This window comes from Sapajus apella, unplaced genomic scaffold (genome assembly GCF_009761245.1).
Source record: "Sapajus apella isolate SASKATOON/1434 unplaced genomic scaffold, GSC_monkey_1.0 scaffold39, whole genome shotgun sequence".
Taxonomy (NCBI): Eukaryota; Metazoa; Chordata; class Mammalia; order Primates; family Cebidae; genus Sapajus; species Sapajus apella.
Genome location: NW_022436979.1, coordinates 6,281,562 through 6,303,874, shown reverse-complemented (window position 1 = coordinate 6,303,874; position 22,313 = coordinate 6,281,562). Strand labels below are relative to the sequence as shown.

General features: G+C 35.9%; 2 protein-coding genes across 2 annotated transcripts in view; one reads left to right on the top strand and one right to left on the bottom strand.

Moving 5' to 3' along the window:
• GALNTL6 (polypeptide N-acetylgalactosaminyltransferase like 6) overlaps positions 1-22,313 on the bottom strand; it is a 1,261,291-nt gene that overhangs the window by 593,674 nt on the left and 645,304 nt on the right. The gene's annotated exons all lie outside the window — the stretch shown is intronic.
• LOC116565297 (ubiquitin-conjugating enzyme E2 N-like) overlaps positions 16,701-22,313 on the top strand; it is a 65,183-nt gene continuing 59,570 nt past the window's right edge. The window contains exon 1 of the mRNA XM_032298901.1: positions 16,701-16,760. Within this exon, the coding sequence (XP_032154792.1) occupies positions 16,701-16,760 (60 nt within the window). The remainder of the gene's footprint in view (positions 16,761-22,313) is intronic.

Below are 22,313 nucleotides of genomic sequence, written 5' to 3'. Positions count from 1 at the left end.
CAGAGTCTCACACTGTCACCCAGGCTGGAGTGCAATGGGGCAATCTCTGCTCACTGCAACCTCCACCCCCTGGGTTCTAAACAATTCTCTTGCCTCAGCCTCCAGAGTAGCTGGGACTACAGGCATGCATTACCACACCCAGCTAGTTTTGTATTTTTAGTAGAGATGGGGTTTCACCTTGTTGGCCAGGCTGGTCTCAAACTCCTGACCTCGAGTGATCCATCTGCCTCAGCCATATTAAGTGCCGAGATTACAGGCGTAAGCCACCATGCCTGACCCTCACATCTTAACTTACATAATCATTTAATTTCTGTGGAAAATATACCTGTCAATGCCTTTCTTTTTTTTTTTATTGCATTTTAGGTTTTGGGGTACATTTGAAGAACATGCAAAATAGTTGCATAGTTACACAAATGGCAATGTGATTTGCTGCCTTCCTCCCCTTCACCTATATCTGGCATTTCTCCCCATGCTATCTCTCCCCAACTCCCCACCCCCCGCAGTCCCTCCCCTATTTACCCCAACAGATCCCAGTGTGTGATGCTCCCCTCCCTGTGTCCATGTGTTCTCATTGTTCAACACCCACCTATGAGTGAGAACATGCGGTGTTTGATTTTCTGTTCTTGTGTCAGTTTGCTGAGAATGATGGTTTCCAGGTTCATCCATGTCCCTACAAAGGACATGAACTCATCGTTTTTGATGGCTGCATAATATTCCATGGTGTATATGTACCACATTTTCCCTGTCCAGTCTATCATCGATGGGCATTTGGGCTGGTTCCAGGTCTTTGCTATTGTAAATAGTGCTTCAATGAACATTCCTGTGCATGTGTCCTTATAGTAGAATGATTTGTAATCCTTTGGAAATATACCCAGTAATGGGATTGCTGGGTCAAATGGAATTTCTATTTCTAGATATAGAAATAGAAATATTTCTTAATATTCTTTTTCTTCCAGAATATTTTTGCTTCTTAGTGAATGCAATAGGTTACAAATTTACATATATAAGGACTTCGAGAAAATATTTGTACTAACACATCAGAAATTATTACAAGCCAGTAGTTAGTTTGTAGGTGGTAAGAATCAGTTTTGTTGTAAACTTTTAAAAATAAAGCTTGTAATATTTAAGACACAATTTCAGTTATTTAAAGAAATGTTCTCGCCCACTTATTTTCAAAACTCATAGGAGCAGCTTCATCTGAGTAACCTAAAAATAGAGATTGATTTTATCCGCAAAAGATATTCATCTGAAAAGTCTCCTTGGTAACACAGATCAAGTGTTTTGGATAAAGATCTTATAAAATGTATAGTACACACTTTACATCTTAGAGTACAGAACACTGAGTTCCAGAGGGGTTAATAATATGTTCATGGAAACATAGCTTGTTAGAGGTAGGGCGGAGAATATGGCTTAGATATTTAACCAGCACAGTCTTATTGTTTTTTCCTTTTGTTGCTGTTTGCTTTTGTTTTGTACCTTTATCATATATATATATATAATTTTTTGCTTATATATATATAAATTGTGAATACATGTGTATTCGGGTGAGTGTGTCTTATCTTATTTCATTTTTAGAAGTACAGATTCATCTGTCTCAGTGAAGGCTTTTCAACACTCTATCCCATAGTCTTCTCAGTGTCGTTGCTATAGCATTGAAGTCCAATTACATTTTTGGACTCATGTAGAGTTATATCAGGAAATCACTCGCTTATGATTGTTGTTTGCAGGTTTCACTCTGGCATATTCTAATTTCAAAAGTTTGTGCTTACATGGATTATTTTTTTTAAAAATTTAACTTTAAAAATTTTATTTATTTATTTTTGAAACAGAGTCTCACTCTGTCACTCAGGCTGGAGTGCAGTGGTACAATCACAGTTCACTGCAGTCTCAACTTCCCTGGCTCAAAAGATCCTTTTGCCTCAGCCTCTTGAGTAGCTAGGAGTATATACAGGTACACACCACCATAAACGGCTAATTTTTTATTTTTATTTTTACAGAGAATAAAATAAAATAAAATTTTTATTTTATTTTTACAGGGTCTCTCTATGTTTCTCAGGCTGATCTTGAACTCCTGGCCTCAAGCAATTCTCCAGCCTTGGCCTCCCAAAGTGCTGGGATTATAGACATGAGCCATTGTACCTGACCCACTTACATGTTTTTAAATTGTTTGCTAATGGCTTTTCTTGCAAGGCATATAACAATTATATTAAGGTTTTATGTATGTGTGTGTGTGGATATAATTAGGTCCTCCCTATGACTACTTCTTGAAAAGAGTACTGTAGGCATCCCTGACCCACCTTGCATCTGTATAAACTGAAGAAGTCAGATTTCAACCTCTTTTCTTCCTCACTACTCTAACTCTTACCACTTTCTATCAACATCTAGAATTTCTTCCTAGTACATATATTTTGTAACATTTTTCTGCCCATTAAGAGACTTGAGGTCTTAAATATAAAGATTAAATGGGTCTTTGTGGTTTGCTCAAGGAGCTAAGAACTATTAAAAATAATTTAATGTGTGAACATTTGTTTGAATTAGTGACTGCTCTGGGAAACCCGTAGTCAAATTTTTCACCATATCTCTTAGTAACATTCGAAATATAGGAAACAAATGGGATTAGTAAATTTTGCCTATTATATGTGGAGAAAGCACTCTGTGTACATTTCCCAGAAGATGTTATCTGGATGACTCACAAAATGGAACATGCAGTGTTGGCTAAATTACCATGAGAATCTTCCCTTCCAGAAATGATGCTTGCTTGCTAATTTAATATTGTCCATGGAGAACAGAGACCTGTTTCTAGAGTCTATAACAAACCTTCACAGGGTGCCTGGTATGTGCTGAACAGAATACGGGCTCTGGGAATGCTGTGGTGAACAGATTCCCTGACAACCAGTGCACACATTATCATAGGCAAAGGCAGCAGTAAGTACGTAAATGAATACATACAAACAACAATTAAAGAGACTAGTTAAGTGTCATGTAAAGACAAATAGGTTAACATGAGAGAATGACTAGAGTCTATTTCAGCTAGGAAAGACTTCTCTGAGAAGAAAACCCTTGAGTTGAGACTTGAACCAAAACATGGAAGAAGCAGAAGAATGTTCCCAGCAGATAATCTATGAGTGTTAAATCTCTGATGCAGGAATGAGCTCCATTTGTTCAAAAGGCAAAATGGAAGCCAGGATGGCAGGCACCTTCTGTAATGATGGAGAGAGGGGGAATGAGATTATGAGGAAGACAAGGAACTCACAGGCAATGGCAAATGGTTTCATCTGATTACAACTGAAAGCCATTGAAATTTTAAGCAGGTGACATAATCTGATGTACGATTTTACACACATCTCTTGGATTCTGTATGCTAAACTAAATGTGAGGGACAAAAACAGAGGAAAGGAATTAAATTGTGATACTGTTACGGCAGCTCAATGAAAGATGGAAACAGCCTGTGTGAGAGTCATGTTAGTGGAGATGATAGCAAATGAAGGGGCTTGTTGACAGACCACACAGAGTAAGGGAGAAAGAATGGGATGAAGTATGACTCTTAAATATTTGATCTAATCCACTAGATGGGTGGTGGCTCTATTTAATGTAATGAATAAGATTTAGGGCAGAAAAAGTCAGTTTAGGGGGAGGCAGTTGAAATAAGTAACTTAACCTTGGTTGTAGCCAAGCTAGGTTGGAGTTGCCTATTGGACTTCCAAAGGGAGATGTTGATGAGGTAGTTGGGTGTATAAACCTGAAACATGAGAGAATATTCTGCATGGAAGACATTAGTTCAAGAGTCATCTGTGTAAGCGCAGCGTTTAAAGTCATTAATAAGGATAAGGAAGAAAGCTTATATAGAGAATAAAGAATAATAGGAAAAAAAAAATCCTGGGCATCACACTATTTAGAAGTTTGATGGGAGAGAAGTAGAGAAAACAGGCTAAGAAAGAACAGCCAGTGTTGTAGACAGGAAATCAAAAGACAGGATTTTTATGGAAACTGGAGAAGGAAATATTTCTGGCATCTAGGGAAACTCAACTAGTCAACTAGCATCAACGTTTAAGTTTGTTGAGGATGGAAAATTTGCCATGGACTTTGGCAAGATATAAATCATAGGTATCCCGGAAGGAGGTATTTCAGTGGGGTGGTGAGAATGGGAACTTGTTTGGAGAGGGTTAATGAAAGGTGGAAATGTATAATTAGGAATGCTGGCAATTTTCTTTGAAAATTTTGCCTTGAAGGTGAGCTCTATGCTTTCAGTATGGTGGTACTTGTAGAGTTGTAAAGACACTTAAGTATCTTTTAATAGATGGTCTAAGACATGGTTAGTATATGGAACAACCTGGTAGAAAGGTAAAAGACATTGGCTGCAGAAGAGAAATGCTGTGGGGAACTTCTTTCATAATACAAGAAGGGGCAACATCTGAGGACAAGTGGAGGGATAAAAGCAAGGTGATTTCTACTCCTGTAAGAAAGAAAGCCAAATGTTTGGATCCCAGTGCAATTCAGATTGTGGAATCAGTGGCCAGAAAATGATGTGGCTTCCTTCTGCTTGTGTCCATATTCTCCGTAAAAGTAAGGGATGAGGGGGCTGAGTTCTAGAGATTCGAGGAGGAAAATGTGAGATTATTTTCTTGGTAAAGGGGAAGTAAATTTATTTAGTAAAGTCAGATCTAATTTCCCAGTGTTGATAAGTTAACAAGATTACGAACTTGTCACTCCTAACAATTTCTGCCCCCGGTGAGGTAAACAAGGCATCAGAAAACTCTCACTTTTAAGCAGGTTCCAGATGTACTTCCATAACTTCATGGTTATGAATTTCTTGTCTGCTACCCAAAACCAAACATTATTTAGCTCAGATCGATCCTAGATTTCTCAGTTTTAAAATAATTCTAAATTTAGAGAAGGCCATGAAGGCTTGTCAATATCTCAACTTTTCCTAGCATTTCCTGGATAGAGGGGACAGTAGACTGTGTGGATGTTGGTTTCCTGGAACTTTTGTCTTGTTCTTATTTTAAGAATTTAGATAAGCCTGCCTTATAAATATAAGTAACTTCTGATAAGTCAATGTTCTAAAACAGGGAGCATTGTGTAAATTGGTTAAAGGTGATAGAATAAAGACATTGAAGGCCAGAGTGTTGTCTAAAGAAGTCTCACCTGGGTTAATTTCTGAAGAAATCTTAGAGATGTTCCCAAAGATGGACACAAAACTCCAAGGAAAATATGCACCTAAATGATTGCTGAGAAGTGCTATTCCAATGTGCTTACAAATAAACCACAGAAATAAGACATAGGCTGTTTGATGTAACAAACACATTTTCTGTACTTTGTCACTCACAGCATCTCACAGAATCAATAGAATCTCCTTTTCTAGATGCTAAATCAGGGATCTTTTTATGAGCTGAAGACTCAGTAGCACTGGCTCTACTCCTGATTATCCCTCAGAAAATACAACCATGCATATGACTAGAAGGCAGTGACTAGAGTTAATATTCTACCATTTGTATTGTAGAAAAATTAAAAAAGATAAATCAACTCAACTTTTAACCTTGACATTTGATATTATTTATGTCCAGCCTTTATAATAATGTCATAAGTGAATATGTTCTTATTTCAAAATAACTTATTTGCAATGGAAATTTTGGAAGACAACCTATTCCTAAGTCTGGGTTTGCCTTTAATATAAATAAAATGCATTCACTTCTAAAACTCTTATTTTTTTAAACCCTAGCCCTGGTAATAAATAGTATGAGCACTTTACATGAAGTTTAGGCTCTGACCCATGTTAAGCAGTATATATGTTCTCTGGTCTTTATAAAGAAATATCTGTGAAATTACTTATAATGAGGCTTTCTGAACTCAAGATAGTACGATGTATAGGACCATTTACACTGAACTCTTGACACTGGCCATAAATGCAGTAGTATCTCCATTTACTTCATAAAACTATCATTTACATTTATAGTATGCTTTTAGAAGATATTTCTTATAATAAATGGACTTCTTCTCTGCTAGCTTTAAGCCAGGTATATCAACATGAAGTTCCTATACATATTGCTCTTTCACCTTTCCTGTAAGTATGGGGAAATGTAAAGTTTGAACCTACAACTGATGCCAAGTGCAGTGGGTACTTAAGAAGGTGAATTAGACTTACAAATGCATATATCTCGTTTTAAATTGCAAAGTCACACTGCCAGGAAGAGCGACACTTGATTCAGCTCAGTCTTTGAGGGTAGAATATAATGGGAGACTGATACTGAAAGCAATAACTCCGAGGGACCAAAGTGAAGGCACCACAGGCAGGGAGGACAGTTTGGTGAAATAGTGTCTCAGATGTGGCCTTTTCTAGAAACTCTTTTCCTGCACTTTGAACCACTTATTTGACTTGTCATACAGCTTCATTTTTATGCCACTATTTACAGCATATATGGCATTTTGCTGTCATGATCTCTTCACATATCTTTCCCTTCTAGAAAACTATAAGAGCCTCCAAGTTTACAACTGTGTCCCACTCAGCTTTGGGTTTCCAGGACCTTGAGAAGGAATATATATAGAATGAGTAAATTTACAACATGCCACTTCACACAAAACAATATTTCTGAGAAAAATCATAGCAGGTGCAGTGGAGATACCAACCATCCAGGAGTCAAGGGAAATTCAGACCTGCACGTAGTATACTATTCACAGATGCAAAACAATAGGCATTTTCAAAAAGTTTAGGGCTTTTCCCTGGGCTTGGGATTTATCCTTCTCTCAAGGGGGCATGATGAAGATTATGAGTGTTACTTCTCTCCACTTCAGAGATCAAGACTATGTAGCTTTAAATACTTTCTACTTCTGTGACAATGAAGCCCTATTGTTTTCAACATATGGTGAATCTGTAAGGCCTATGACTTCATTTCTAGCTTCCTACTTACCAGCCACTCTGTCATACAAGGCCTTCTAGTAATCCAGAAAAAAAAACACTTGCTTCTTGCCAGATTTAGCATGGGCTTCATGATGAAACTTTTATATATGCTGCAAACTGTGCCTAGAAAACAACCCCAGTGTGGCCATTTCATTTGATCTACTTAATTCCTAGTAGTCCTTCATGAATGGGTCAGTTCAAACCTCCTCTTCCATAATGTATTCTGTGACCTTCTAGTCAGTTTAAAATGCCCCTTGTCTGATTTCTAAAGGCATTCTCAATGTATTTTTTTAAATTATTATTCAGAAGAAGCACAGATTTCTACTTAGAATCTTAGATTTGGAGACTCAGATCTGGACTCAAATTTTAATTCTACCCCCACCTTAAAGTTCTGTGATCTTTATAAAGGTGCCTCTCGTATCTATTATCTTACCATCAAATTAAGATGGCAATACCTACTTCTTTGGGATAATACTAAGATAAAGTGAGATTATGCTTTTCAAACAATTAAATGTTGATAAATTTTTGGTACATAGGATTCAGGATTTTATTATATTATTATACTTATTGTTTTGTTTTTATTTTGATAGGATGTATCACGCGTTATTACGATTTTGCCTTATTTAATATATTCCACATTGAACTTGAGGGCAGGGGTAATGTCTTGTTTCATTTTATATCCCAGTATCGATGAATGCATTGCAATAACAGTACTAAGCATGCATTTAGCCTTCATCTCTTTTCTTAATTTATGTTTTTATACCTTTTTGGACAAAACAATTATTCACCATCTTCTCAATGCATAACAAAGGAAGAGGAGAGATAACACACTCATACATTCAAATAATTTACAGTTCACTAGGGAAAGAATAAGAAACTGACATAATTAGCTCTCAGTAAAAATCATCACTTTACATAGGTGAAGGGAAAGAAATCTGACTACCATACTTCTTTTAGGAAAGAAAGATATTTACTTTGTAAGTTTATCTTTCAGATAGACAGAAAGCCCACAAATGAATAAAAAGCCAACTTTTCAGTTACATCTATTCAATTAATTTTGTCTCTACAAAGGCAGTTTTAGGCCACTGTGTGTGCATGTGGGTGTGTGTATGTTTGTATGTCTATCTGCCTATCAATGGTTTTTTAAAAAGGATTTTACTTATTTTTTTTGTGAAGTGTGAAACATGTAGTCAAATATGTTTAGATTCAGAATGTACTATTTTGAATAATAAAGTGATTAAATGTTCTCATCTGTAGTTTTTTCTTCTATTATTTTAATTCTAGGTTGATAAACTTCAAGCCACCAGGCAAGATAAATCATTTGAATTATCTGGAAATGGGAACCTTCTTTTAATGGCATAGCTTTATCATAAAGGCAACAATTAAAATGAGCTGTGGCTATGGATATTAAAAATTCGGTGGGGGTTTGGGGGAACCAGTGAGCAGGGGTGCTAAATTCTCATGTCTCTCGTGGGACAAAAAGTTCTGTGAGGGTCAGTGCCCTGGTTATAGGCTAGGGCTTTTTTGGCTTGCCTCCTGCTAATTTTGATGATGTTTTATGACTTAATCAACTTGTTGGCTTTTTCCTAAATTAATAGCCCAATGATAGAGTTACAGTCATGGCTGCATTTTCAACCACATCTATCCTGAGGTCAGATTCTAGGACATTGAGAATATCCTGGCTTGGGACCAAGGATGAAGGTTAGGAAGATGCATATGGATAGTTGGTGCCCTTACTTCAGTATTTTTTTTCTGACTCTAAAACTCTTCTAACAAATATGTTCAGGATTTAAGAACATGGAAACTATTAAGAGGTGAGAGAATTGGATAAGGTATTTCACTGCGTAAATTCTCTAATTCACTAAAAACTCTACAGAAGAGCTTATCATATCAGCACCTTCTTTCTCATATATCATCAACAAGATATACAACACATACCATGGCACAGGAAACTTTGAAAAAATATTATAGTCAAAGGTACTGTTCTCATTCTTCTTCCCTAGAAATAATAAGATCTGAGGCACGGAAGTATCTGTGTTTTATAGCATGTGGTTGGCAATGTTTCAAACTCCATGCTGCAAAACACACTCCAGCTCTGAAACAACCAATTTACAAAAAGTCATTTGCACTTCTTCAAGTTTCTAGACAGGATGTCGGGCTACAGGCAAGGGCCTACCTTAGATAATTATTGATAGCAACAGAGTTGGAAACAAGGGAACCATGAAGTAGCACAATAAATAGAGCACTTTTAGACCATTGTCAACATTGGGGCTGACAAACAGTGTTTTCTTTAGTTTGCCTTCTTTGTTGAATGTAGACTGTTAGATCACTTAAGGCATAAATGATGGTTTGAACTGCAAAGTCATAACCTAAACAGTCAATCATGTGCATTTCACAAATTACACCCAAGCACTCCGACTCAGTGTGCTAGTCTTAAAAACTTCAATTTATGTACTCTAGACTCATATCTCTCTCTTTCTCACCATCTCCACTACCACTGCCTGAATTCAGTAATTGTCTCTAACTGGTTCTTGCCTCAATTACTAAAGTAGCCTTCGAATTGGTTTTGTCCCTCTAAAATCTGCTACCACATAGCCACCAAAGTGATGTATTTAAAATTCAATTATGCCCGGCCACTTCACTATCTCAAAGCATCCCAAAGGTTTTCTATGATTTGCTGGGTAAAGTCCAAGATTCTTACTCAGTTTCCTAACATCCAGGCCACACCTTTTTTTGGAGGGAATAAATGTCTTTATAAAGATTTCATATGTACAGGTTTTCGGTTTTCTGTGTTGAAAGATAAAGATATTTTTAAATTTTAAAAGCTTTTTATCAGATTATTTCCCCCAATACTGAAAATAGCATAAAACATTTGAAGCTATTGCTATCATGTAAGTAGTAAAGTAGAAATTGTTTGGACTTCATAATAAACCTTGTTTTTCATATATCATCTATGTTCTCAGTCATGTCTCTCAGATATTAAAAGGGGCTATAATATTATTACTTTATTAGGGTATTGTAATGAATACAAGAAAGCAAGAACAGGATCTTTCATGTATTAAGTACTAATAAGTTTAGCTACTTGTTAATATATATAGATCATTACTGGTGATTTCCACCTCTTCATAATTCTCAGTTTGAAAGTTTTCCACATTGAACACAGTATTGCTTTACAATCAGAAATAAAAATACCAAAATATTTTTTAAAGGTAAAAAAATAAGTTAGAATCTTAAAGTTACCTACAGATAAAACACCCTTGGTCTGTTGTACTATTAGAAAACTCAATAGCTGGCAAAGCTTCTTTGTAATATCATCTCTATTTGCTTTAATGTTATTAGTATTTTTTCTGTAATTAAAAATAGGTATGTTATTTTGAAATTCCCTGCCATCAATTAAAATAATAATTTTTGCTAGATCTTAATGGCAAACAGCACATCATTTTAATATTTGTATTCCAAGTAAGAAGTACAATGCTTAACTTACAGAAAAGTCTTGAAATATATCTGTAACTGAATGGATAGACTGATTTCTGACCATAGTCTCACTTTAAAGTAGGCAAGACGTGAAGGGAGTATGATATAAGCTGATGAGACACAGCATTTAATTTTCTTGTTGTCCTTTCTTGTTGAATTTAGAGGTTATAAGACTAAAAAATCTTTTTCTCATAAGAGTAAGGAGTTACAGAAGAAAATTTATCTAACATACATAATTTTTTCTTAAGTATAGTCTAAATACTTATCAAACATTGTTTATAAAGCTTAAGTACAAATGATTCTTGCTTTTCACATTAATTGTATTCTCACTTCTGGTTCCAATATGGTGCTGCAGAAGCAAGCTGGCTTTGCTTCCCCCATAGGAATTGCAAAACAAATATACAGCATCAAGATGATCATGAGCAATATCCCAGAATTTAAATGTGAATGAGTATGAAACAGTTCCCAGAACAACAGAGAAGAGAGAAAACTCAGAGTGGGACATAGTAGTTGTGACCTACAGAGTTGCTGTCAACACTGAATCAGTGAAATCAGAGTCAACGTTCCAAGGGGAAATACAAGGTTAGGTTCCTGTGACCTTTCAATCGAAACATTTTCATCAACTGATGAACACATAACCTTGCTTTATATGTGTTTAAAAATGCATTATTTAATATATATTTCTTATAAATAACTAATTATATAAGGATTTTGTTGTAACAAAAACTAGCAGAGAAAAGCCTACCATTTCCCTGATGCTAAATAATGTGGCTGGAAATATCCTTGGCTTTCAGCTTTACAACAATACTATCTACTACACTTAAAAAAATCAGTTCTTATCTCATGAAACTGCAAATTGAGCCACATTTCCACCTGTCCCCAGCTTCCTTATACACCGTGCACTTCACTGCAGTACTTGCTGGGGTAGTTTCATGTACAGATCAGCAAATTTCCTTTCTTTTTCTGGATGTATGTATGGTTGATTCACCAACATTAAACTTAGGGACAACCGTATTCTAATGAAATTTATCTAAAACATGGATTTTATCTTATTAAGCATAGCACAGCCTTCTTCGTGATTGGGAATGTGAGACAGCATTTTAGCATTATGCTTGGAAGCCATGTTAAATAGCAAAATCATCAGCAAAAAGCTCAAAAATGCAAAAATGTGGCACTAAATAAACTGCATAAGGAATACTTAAGGTATGAGAGCTGTAAAAGGGAGAACGGCACCTTGTTGGGGCTCAGCTGGGTCATTGCTCTGAGCATGCTTAATTCTGTGAATGACCATGAAAGCATTGAGTATTGATTGAGATTACAGATACATTTTAAAGAATAGGTGAATTTGGAAACACGGAATCTATGAATAATAAAGATTTACTATCTGACATTTCTTGATTTAAAGAAACATCAAAATAATAATAACTATAGCAATGAAAATAATATGTCACTGACTCATGGACAATATTACTGTTTGGACATCAATAAGTGTACATTTCAATATGGTAAAGGTAGTATTGAAGATAGTATCTTTAGTAAAAGAGTTGAATAAATGACATTGGCATAAGTGTATAGCCAGCCGGAGCAAAGACAAATTTAAATTCTAACATCACATCTTATATAAAAACAAATTAGAAGACAAGATATAAAGATAAATTAGAAGAGAAGAGAAAAACAAATTGTAAGAGATATCTAATTTAATGAAGAAACCATAAAAGAAGTAAAAACTTGAAAATATTTCTGAACCTTAGAATGGGAAGTTATTTCTAAATATGACAACACCCTAAACTATTAAATACATGAATACATTCACAAAAAATAAAACTTAATGAATTATAATGGGCTCAGCCCTGTAATCACAGCACTTTGGGAGGCTGAGACAGGTGGATCACAAGGTCAAGAGATCAAGACCATCCTGGCCAACATGGTGAAACCCTGCCTCTACTAAAAATACAAGAATTAGCTGGGCATGGTGGCACACTTTTATAGTCCCAGCTACTTGGGAGGCTGAGGCAGAAGAATTGCTTGAACCCGGGAGGTGGAAGTTGTGGTAAGCCTAGATCACACCACTGCACTACACCTTGGTGACTGAGCAAGTCTCCATCTCAAAAAAAAAAAAAAAAAAGACAAATTGATAGAAAAATTATGCTTATATCTCCAAGAGGCCTGATTTCTATATAAAAGCCTTTATAAATCAGTAAAAAATACATCAATAACGTTTTTTAAGACTTTATTTTTAAAGCAGTTTTAGATTCACAGCAAAGTTAAAAGTAAGGTAGAGAGATTTCTCATATACCACCTGTCTCTACACATACATAGCCTCCTCTATTACCAATATCTTCTGCCAGAGTGGTATATTTTTTTAACTGATAAATCTGTATTGACACATCAGAGTCACCCAATTTCCATAGTTTACATTAGGGTTCACTCTTGATGTTGTAAATGTATAATGACAGGTTCCCATCATTATAGTATCATACAGAATATTTTCACTGCCCTAAACATCCTCTGTGTTTTGCCTAATCAACCCTCTTAATACCCCAACCCTCAGCAACCATATAATCTTTTTACAAACTCCATAGTTTTGCTTTTTCCAGAATGTCATATAGCTGGAATCACATAGTATGTAGCCTTTCCAGATTGGCTTATTTCACTTAGTAAAATGTATTTGAGGTTCCTCCATGTCTTTTCATGGTTCAGTAGCTCATGCCTTTTTAGCATTGAATAATATTTCATTGTTCAGATGTACCATAGTTTATCCATTTACCTACTAAAGGGCATCTTGGATTTTTCCAAGGTTAGGTAATTATGAAGAAAGCTGCTAACACAGCTGCAAGTTCTTGTGTGAGTATAAGTTTTCTACTACTTTGGGCAAATACCAAGAGCTGAATCATATGTTAAGAGTTATGTTTAGTTTTTAAAGAGACCACTCAACTGTCTTTCAAAGTGGCTGTACCATTTTCACTCCTCTAGAAATGAATGAGAGTTCCTGTTGCTCCACATTCTGACCAGCATTTGGTGTTGTCAGTGTTCTGGCATAGAACATATAACACCAACAGTGAGCCCTAATGTAATCTAGGGAGCTTGGGTGATTATGATCTCCTAATGTAGATTCATGAATTTTAGCAAATGTACCGCTCTGATGGGGAATGTTTATAATGGGGGAAGCCAACTGGGCAAGGGGTATATGGGAGATCTCTAAATTTTCCATTCAGTATTGGCATGAACCTAAAACTACTCTAAAATAAAATTGACTATTTGAATTGATTTGAAAAAGGGATTCTAGAATTTGGATGTATTAAATATGTATAAATATTAGAACTCCAGATGGAGGTGTAAGTAACTGGAAAAATAGTTCTGAAGTTTAGGAGAGTGGTCAGGGATGAATATAAAAATTTTGGAATCATTGAGGTTACATGGCATTTCAAGCCATCAACTTGATGGAACTAGATGGAACCAATAAAGAAGTATAAATGAAAAGAGTGATGTTCAACAACCGAGCCTTGGAGAATGACAATAGCAAAACCTTAGGGAGAAGAACCAGCAAAGAAGAGTAAGACATAACAGTGAGTCATAATGAATGAAAGTAGACTTTGTATGTATGAAGTCAACTGAAAAACCTGTTCCCAGGATGATGGACTAATCTGTATCTAATGCTACTGATAGTTAAAATAAGACATGGGTGAGAATTAGGTTCTAAGTTTAATATTGTGGGGGGTCATTGGTGATCTTGACATGAACAGTCTTTCTGTAATGTTGGAACAAAACCCTGATTGGGGCAAAATAGAAAGAATGTGAGGTGTGTGTGTGTGTGTGTGTGTGTGTGTGTGTGTGTGTGTGTGTGTGAAGGGGAGAGAGAAATGGGTAGCCAGAGGATGAAGTATTATCAAGAGAAAGTTTTTAAAATTAGGAATTATAAAAGCATGTTAGTGTAGTGACAGAAATGATCCAGTAGTGAGAGAAACATTTATAACAAGGAGAGAGAGGAGAAATTTGCAAATGCAGTGTTCTTGAGAAGTAAAGAGGGAAGCTTTGCCCTAGTTAGAAGGATGGATATTCATTCATAGGCATAGAAAATATGGTAGAGTAGATGAATGCAGATGTAGGTAGGTGCATAGATGTGAGAACACGCAGAAATTCTTGTTTGAGTCCCTTTATTTTCTCAGAGAATTATGAAGCAAGGTTATAACCTAAAAGTAAGTGTAGGATAAGCATAGACGTATGAGGAGAAAAGAGAAGATATAATGTAGATACAAAGGAGAAAGAAAGAGTGATAGTCTAATGCCAGACAACACTAATGTCTCATTTGAGGTTACTAATCATAAATTTTAAATAAGATCTGTCAACTTGGTTGTGACTTTTTTTTCCAGTCACTTTTAACTGCACTGACAGAGGTACACAGTAAGCAAAAAGTAAGGTTTAACAAGTTTAAGAGTCAAGGGCATATACTATTAATTGAGGCAAGGTCACAATGGTTGAGGATGTATGAAGAAAATAATATATGATGATGAATTGAAGAATTTAAACAGGGAAATATGGGAGTGGGGACATGATTGGAGATAAGGGGCTGTGCAAAAATATTAGAATCAATGGATTCTAGGTTGTAGTGGTAACAAGTATTATTGGAATCAGAGTACTATATGAAATAAGCTCAGAAGTAGGAGCTGGATAATAAAAGTGAGGTGATATGGGGTTTGCAGTTACAGATAATGACAAGGTCTATACTGAAAGTATGACCCTATGAGTACCTGAAGGACAGTGGAGGTCATAGTCATCTGGAGGACAGAGGTCGAGGGACTGAGAGATCAGAGCATTATAGGGTATTATAAAGATTATTATTATAGATATTGAAATTACCAGAAAATGTAGCAAACATTCTCAAAGGCAGTGTCTATGAATCACAGCTAAAATATTTCAAGAAAGGAAGAAATGACTTCATGGCCAAAGAACACCACAACAAGTAGAAATAGTGGGAGAATCCATTGGTAACACAACTTGCAAACCTGAGGGCTTTTGTGTGGAAGCATTTTCTCTTGAAGAAAAGAGTGAAAATGGTTCTTTTAACAAATGGAGGGGGAAGGGAACAATATGTGCTCTGCCACCCTTTCTGTCATTTGCATGCCTATCACATCTAATGGCCCTTGAGACCAGTAGATGGAAAACAGAGGTATTTAATAAAAATTCTGGGACTCAGAAGGCCAATCAGCAGCAGAATAAGGAGGTACTGCAAGATGCCAGTAATCCTGATACATGGAAATTAGGAATCCTGAATAAATTGAGATAAGGGTCTGTGTGACTTCCTGGAATTATTACATGCTATTCAGAGGCTGAATTCTTTTAAGACCTTATGTTTCAATATTAGGAATAGTGTAATATAGTAACAAAAAATGAGAAGATATTTGTGTTATTTCTTAACAGCACAAAAATCTGGAACAGAGGAAGCTAAGCAAGATCTTTGGATAATAAGCAAATAAAGACCGGTTTTTCAAGAGAAGCATAGAGCCATTTATCATGTTTCTTTTTCTTTCCTTTCTGATTTGTCTTGAATGCTTTGTGGGGGTGAGATAAAAGTTCCTCTCTCGTTTGGTTCCTAACTCTCCAAATTACTTTATATCTGTGTTCCTTACAAATGTATAGCTTCACGTATTCATGTCACATGACTGCAAGAATTTGAGGATGAACTCCCACCCACAGCAAAGAAAGTGCTGATCCATCATTGCGCATATTTTAGAATTCACTTTGAACTTTCTGTTCAGGTTTAAGCACTATTCTTTAGTTACCGTGAGCAAATGTAAAAACATTATGGTCAGCTAAAGAGGTGAGACAAAAAGGGGACAAATGTACATTCTCATAGATAATAAATATAGGTAATAGAAGTCATAATAACGATTCCATGGAGAGGTCTATTGACTGGAAAGGCATACATGAAATAGTTGGGTGGATTGAACTCCTCTACATCTTGATTTGGGTGGTGGCCTCACAAGTGTGTGTGTGTGTGTGTGTGTGTGTGTGTGTGTATACACACACAATAATTATGAAAGATACTTGTTCTTGGGTCTATACATATGTATACATATTTCTGTGCAAAAAATCAGAGCTGTGTAAAGATTGGTGTTGTTTACTGTATGGAAATAAAGTACTAAAAATAGTTTTAAAAAGCATATTTTTAAAAACTGGGAAGAAGCACAGTAGAATAGCTAGACTGAAAATCCACCAAATAAAAGTCACCCACTCCCTTTTCCATATCCCATCTCATAAGAAAAATAAGTACTAGTTGAAGGAATAAAGGAAGAGTCTGAGGAAAATAAGCTAAAATCTGATTATAGGGAACATGACAACAACTCTTGAAATACATCAAAGTGGAAAAACAGAAAGTTGTCAAGAGGAGAGAGTAAGTCTGCTGTTCCTTATGCTTGAGTCAAGTAAAATGTAGAACTAGAAGGAAAAAATCCACCTCATTATAAGGAAGAATATCAGCAGTACATGGTTTAAGTGGCTTTTCACTTAAGCTTTGGTTTTCAACAATTTTCTCCAATTAGTCTTCAAATCTACTTGTTTAAGTGAAAACTTAGATGTTCTATTTGTGAAAAAAGGGGAGTTGCTGTGGCTGAAGTGGGGTATCTAGAGGTACCTGTTTTCTCTTCCCCAGGCGTCTCCTGGGGAGAGCCACAGAGCAAAGATGGGCAACGATTTGTTGTAATGATCAAGAGGAATTCTAGTGTCTCATTACTGCCTGGTCGGAATGGTTTTAAAAATCTATTTTATCTCATATACTATGAACTTAAGATTTGAGGATTTAAGGGTTGTTTCTATGTCAAAAACATCTGAGGATTGTAATGTTCCTTTTAAATGACTTAGTATTTGCAGTGGTAAGAGGAGCCTTCTAATTCATAATGCTTGCCTTAGAACAGATGGATAAATTAAAATTATACATATAATTTTGAACCTACTATTAACTGTAGAGACATAAGAGAAAGAGATTGTCATGTACTTCCCTGGATAACTAGACACATGATGAACTAATAACATTTAGATATGGAAAGGAGACTGGCAGGATTACAGTTTCATTGCTCTACTTAAAGAGTGTGATGCTAAGGTGCTGAACTAGACTTTCTTACACAACCAAAAGGAAACCTTCAATTTCACACGTGAAAGGATGGAAGGATAATCCTTAAGCCAAATGTCAAGAGTAGATAAAAGCCTTGGTGCAACTATAATTTACTTTTACAGATAACACTCCAGTTTCCCAAAACATGCTTAAAAAGGCTCATACTATTCTTATTACTAACTTCTTTTAAAGAAGAACAGAATCAGATGTTTACTAAATTTTCAGATGATTTTCTTTCTAGGTTAAGGGAAAGCCACTAGTTATATCCCATGTACAATAATATAATTAATTAAAATGAAAACAATAATTATGAAAGATACTTGTTCTTGGGTCTATTTTAGTTTCTTGGGAAAAAATCTTTTCCTCAAAGAGATTATATTTTAGTAGTAAGACAGACTCATTAGCTTTAAGATCGTATGTGATGGAGCTATAATGATCTAATTCAGTCCCACGGCTTTAATTCCCTGTTTGTTGATTTCCCCAAAAATATCTCTGTAACTCTCATTCATCAATGTCTTATCATATTTCAGGACTGTAAGGGTTGAAAATTTCGATCTGGGTTTTCTACAGCATCTTCAAGACAGCATATCTTAACTAAGTTCATGTTCTTCCTTTCCCCATCTGCCTTCCAAAAAATTATTTTACCTGTTTCTTATTTTCCTTCTTAGTTGGTAAATGGCACCAGCAGACACCCAAGCCACAGATGTAATAGTAGAACCCTAGGATTTATAAAGTGGAGATACAGTAGAGGTAGAGCTCAATAAGACCTATTATAATAATTGATGAAATTTTAACAAGATCAGGGAAAAAGAGGAGTTGCTTCATCCAAGGACCCCAGTAACTAATTAAAAGCCAGTCTCCTTTTACTGAGGAGAAAATGTGTAAATATTTATTATATTTACAAAGGATATTTCTAAAGATAGATCTTGCATGCAGAGCTCTATCATAATGAATACTTAATGCTTAAAAGATGAACAGAATAACAAAGAACTTGGAAGAAAAAATACAGAGAAGAAAAATAAAGACTAGGAGATAGGATGCCAGAGAAATGAGATCAGAAATTATACAGAGGAAAACAGTGCATTGCAACATAGTAAACAGTTGATACAACTTATCACATATGAGTTTGGTTCTCTTCTTTCAGGAAGATATTTTGACCAATAAGCCATTTTTTTTCTTTGTGATTGCCATTATCATCACTCGGTATTAAGAATGTGAGTATACGTGTGGGTTTCTTTGTGTTACTTTAGGTGTTTGCTGAAAGAGGAAAGCAAATTATTCTATGTTTTTTAATAAGGCAGTGATAAAGAATACAATTTATTATTTACCAAAAAGGGATGTCTATCTTCAGAAATTTCTATATTTCTTGTATCTATCGCTTAGTTTTTCAAGCATCCTCACACATTTTAGTTTTTAACAATTCTGTAGCGGTCAATAATAACTAATTACAGCATAAATATACACTGCTCAGCTTGAATGGAAACGGTAATGTATCAACCGTATTTCAATTCTAGAGACATCTAATTGGTGATAGATAACTAAGGAGACCATATCAGTTTTTGATCAGACTGGAACACTTCTAGTAAAAGTGAATCTCCAAATAAGTCTTGTATAACAAGACAAGTTATACCAGAACTCTCTTAGGCAAACTAGAATCTATACTCAGTAATTGACAGACGATAATATTTCAATCATAAAATGGTAAAAAATAAGGAAGAATGTAAGAAAATTTGCTAAAATATATAATTAGTATACATTGAGTATCTTATTTCAAATAATAATGTATTAATAGTTTAAAGATCATATAATAGTACAATTCTAGAAAATCCTGCTTAAGGTGTCTCAGAATTAAAAACTAAAATGAAGAATACAGAGCTTCTCTGTTCTAGTATGAAATGTATGCGAGTATGTAAATTCAGTGAGGCTGGGAGGGAGTGGCAGGAAAAAAATAAAAGTGTTACAAACCTGTGTACCGGGACAAATTTTCTAAAAATGTATTTGAATCAAAGCCAACTTTAGTTTGCACAACACAAATCAATCATATTCCTGAGTAAGACAGAGTAATAGAGTCAAGAGTGGTAGGACTTTATGTTCTGCTAGGTTTTGGGAGTAAATAACCCAAAGGAAGGGTGTACCAGCTTATGGGGAAAAAAATAACTGGACAAGGGGCAGATAGCAGCCTGGACTTTCAGGAATGAAGAAGAGGAGGGGAGGGAGCACTAAAGAAGATCTTAATCTTGGTTTCAGACCTGGTGAGGCACTTGTAGTTGATATTTTAACATCTCATTGGCTGGTGCCCTGAGACTCAATTTTATTGCTTCTGCTCTTCAAAGAATGGGAAAGATGAGCATCTTTGCAAATCCCTGGTCCTTTGAGGCCACTATAAGCCATGTCCATACCTGCCTGGGTGGGTATGTAAAAATGTATTGCCCAGGAGCAAAGAATGACAGCATGATATGTGTATGAGGTGGAGGCAGGTGGCAGGGTGAGGGTGGAAAATGTCTGGTAAGGAATGCACTTTTAATTTTTTTGGCAATTTACCCTTTAAACAAGCTTTCTTTCCTTTTAAAAATGCTCATGCTATTCTCACTCAAAGGTGGGAGTGGAACAATGAGAACACATGGACACAGGGAAGGGAATATCACACACTGGGACCTGTTGAGGGGTGAGGAGCTGGGGAGGGGTAGCATTAGGAGAAATACCTAATGTAGATAACCAGTTGATGGGTACAGCAAACCACCAAGGCACATGTATGCCTATGTAACAAACCTGCACGTTCTGCACATGTACCTCAGAACTTAAAGTGTAATTTTAAAATATGCTCATGTTTGACAATAAGATGAATAATGAAGCTAGAGTAGGCAAGCTTAAAACAGAAGAAAAACACTGAAATAGTCTAGAAAAGCCATTCTTGAAGACAGTCCTAGATGTTACATTGCTACACTGTGACCCTGAAATAATCTGTGACTCTTTTTTCTTAAACACACACATCATAACTCAAACATTCAAAGAAGTTGTCTTGTATTTTTATATGCAAGTTAAATAACCATTGTAAATGCTCTTTTGTAATTATTTTTCTTCATCACAAAGATACAAGGAACAGCATACTCTGTTGTCATTATACTTTCTTTGTTGACACAAAATGAAATTTCCTGGCTTGATCAATTAGAGCAAAATATTAATAGAAGATAAAGGTCAGATTAATAGTATAGTAAAGCCAGCCAGTGTTGTCTTCTGTTTAAGAGATAACCTGTTTAACAGTTTCTTCATTTTGTTTAAAAAAATTTTTTTTCAGTCCGAATGTACAGATTTTTTTTAAGTCAAATTTACTTTTTGAAGTTTTTTTGTGATCTGGTTTTAAAAACTGCTTTGTGGAAGTATAATTTACATACCTATACATTCAACAATTTACCCATTTTAATTGTACAGCTTGATGATTTTTAGAATATTTATTCAGTTATATAACCATTACTACAATCCAACTTTAGATATTTTATCACTCTTAAAAATTTTGTCATGTCCATTTTCAGTAAATCCTTGGGACTTTATTTGGATGTATTTGTATCTTAAATTATTTAAATTGCTCAGAAAAGTTTTGGGATGAAGTTTCTTTGCTCATTGTGATCAGAGGGTCTGTATGATATAATTTCAGACTTTGAAAAATCTGTATTCTTTTTTATTCTGCTCATTTTTCAGGTGCAAAATTGAGTTGCAAAATAGTTAAGAAAATTTTCTAAATTTTCTACATGACTGACAGAGCAAGGGACAGCAGACCAGCTCTGCTTTCCTAACTCCTAATTCAGCTTCCTCTGCATACTGCACCACATTCACAGAACTCTCTGGTGAGACTGCTTCCTCAAGTATAAAGTACAGCTGTTGAAATGGATAATATTTCATGTCTTTTCAGCTCCAACACTGGGTGATTTAAATTCATTTCTGCTTAATTTCTATTGACTCAAGAATTCTATTATGAAACAGGGAGCCAGGTGATCTGACTCAGTGGGTCCCAACTCCACAAAGGCCAGCAATCTGAAATGCTCTGGATTGAGAGTTTTGCAGCAAGCATAGCTGGAAACGGGATGGTCCAGCTCTGTTGGGGGAAGGGCGTTGGCCGATAGTGAGGCAGTCCACCATTACTAAGACAGACTGCCATTACTGAGGCAGTTCTAACTATACTGCTATAAATAAAACTGCAAGGAAGTTCACACGGCAGCTAGGCAGAGCCCATGGCAGCTCAGCAATGCCTCTGTTGGCAGACTGTGACTAGGCTACCTCCTTACTGGGCAGGGCAGCTCTATAAAAAGACAGCAGCCCTTGAGGAACTTATGAATAAAGCCCCACCTTCCCAGGACAGAGGACCTGGGAAAAAAGGTGGTTATAAGCTCCGCTGCAGCAGACTTAAACATACGTGCCCAGCAGCTCTGAACAGAACAACGCAGCTCACAACTCAGCACTTGAGCTCCTGTAAGGGACAGACTGCCTCCTCAAGCAGCTCCCCAACTCCCGTAGATCCAGAGTCACATCATAAAGATGAGCTCAGACTGACATCTGGTAGGTATCCTTCTGGGATGAAGATAACAGAAGAAGAAACTGGCAGCAACCCTTACTGTTTTGTAGCCACCACAGGTGATCCACAGGCATGCAGGGACTGGAGTGGACCTCCAGCACTCCTACAGCAGAGGGTCCTGACTGTTAGAAGGAAAACTAAAAAACAGAAAGAAGTAACTTCATCATCAACAAAAAGGACATCCACCCAGAGATCCACATCTGAAAGTCATCAACTACAAAGACCACAGGTAGATAAATCCATAAAGACGAAAAGAAATCAGCACAAAA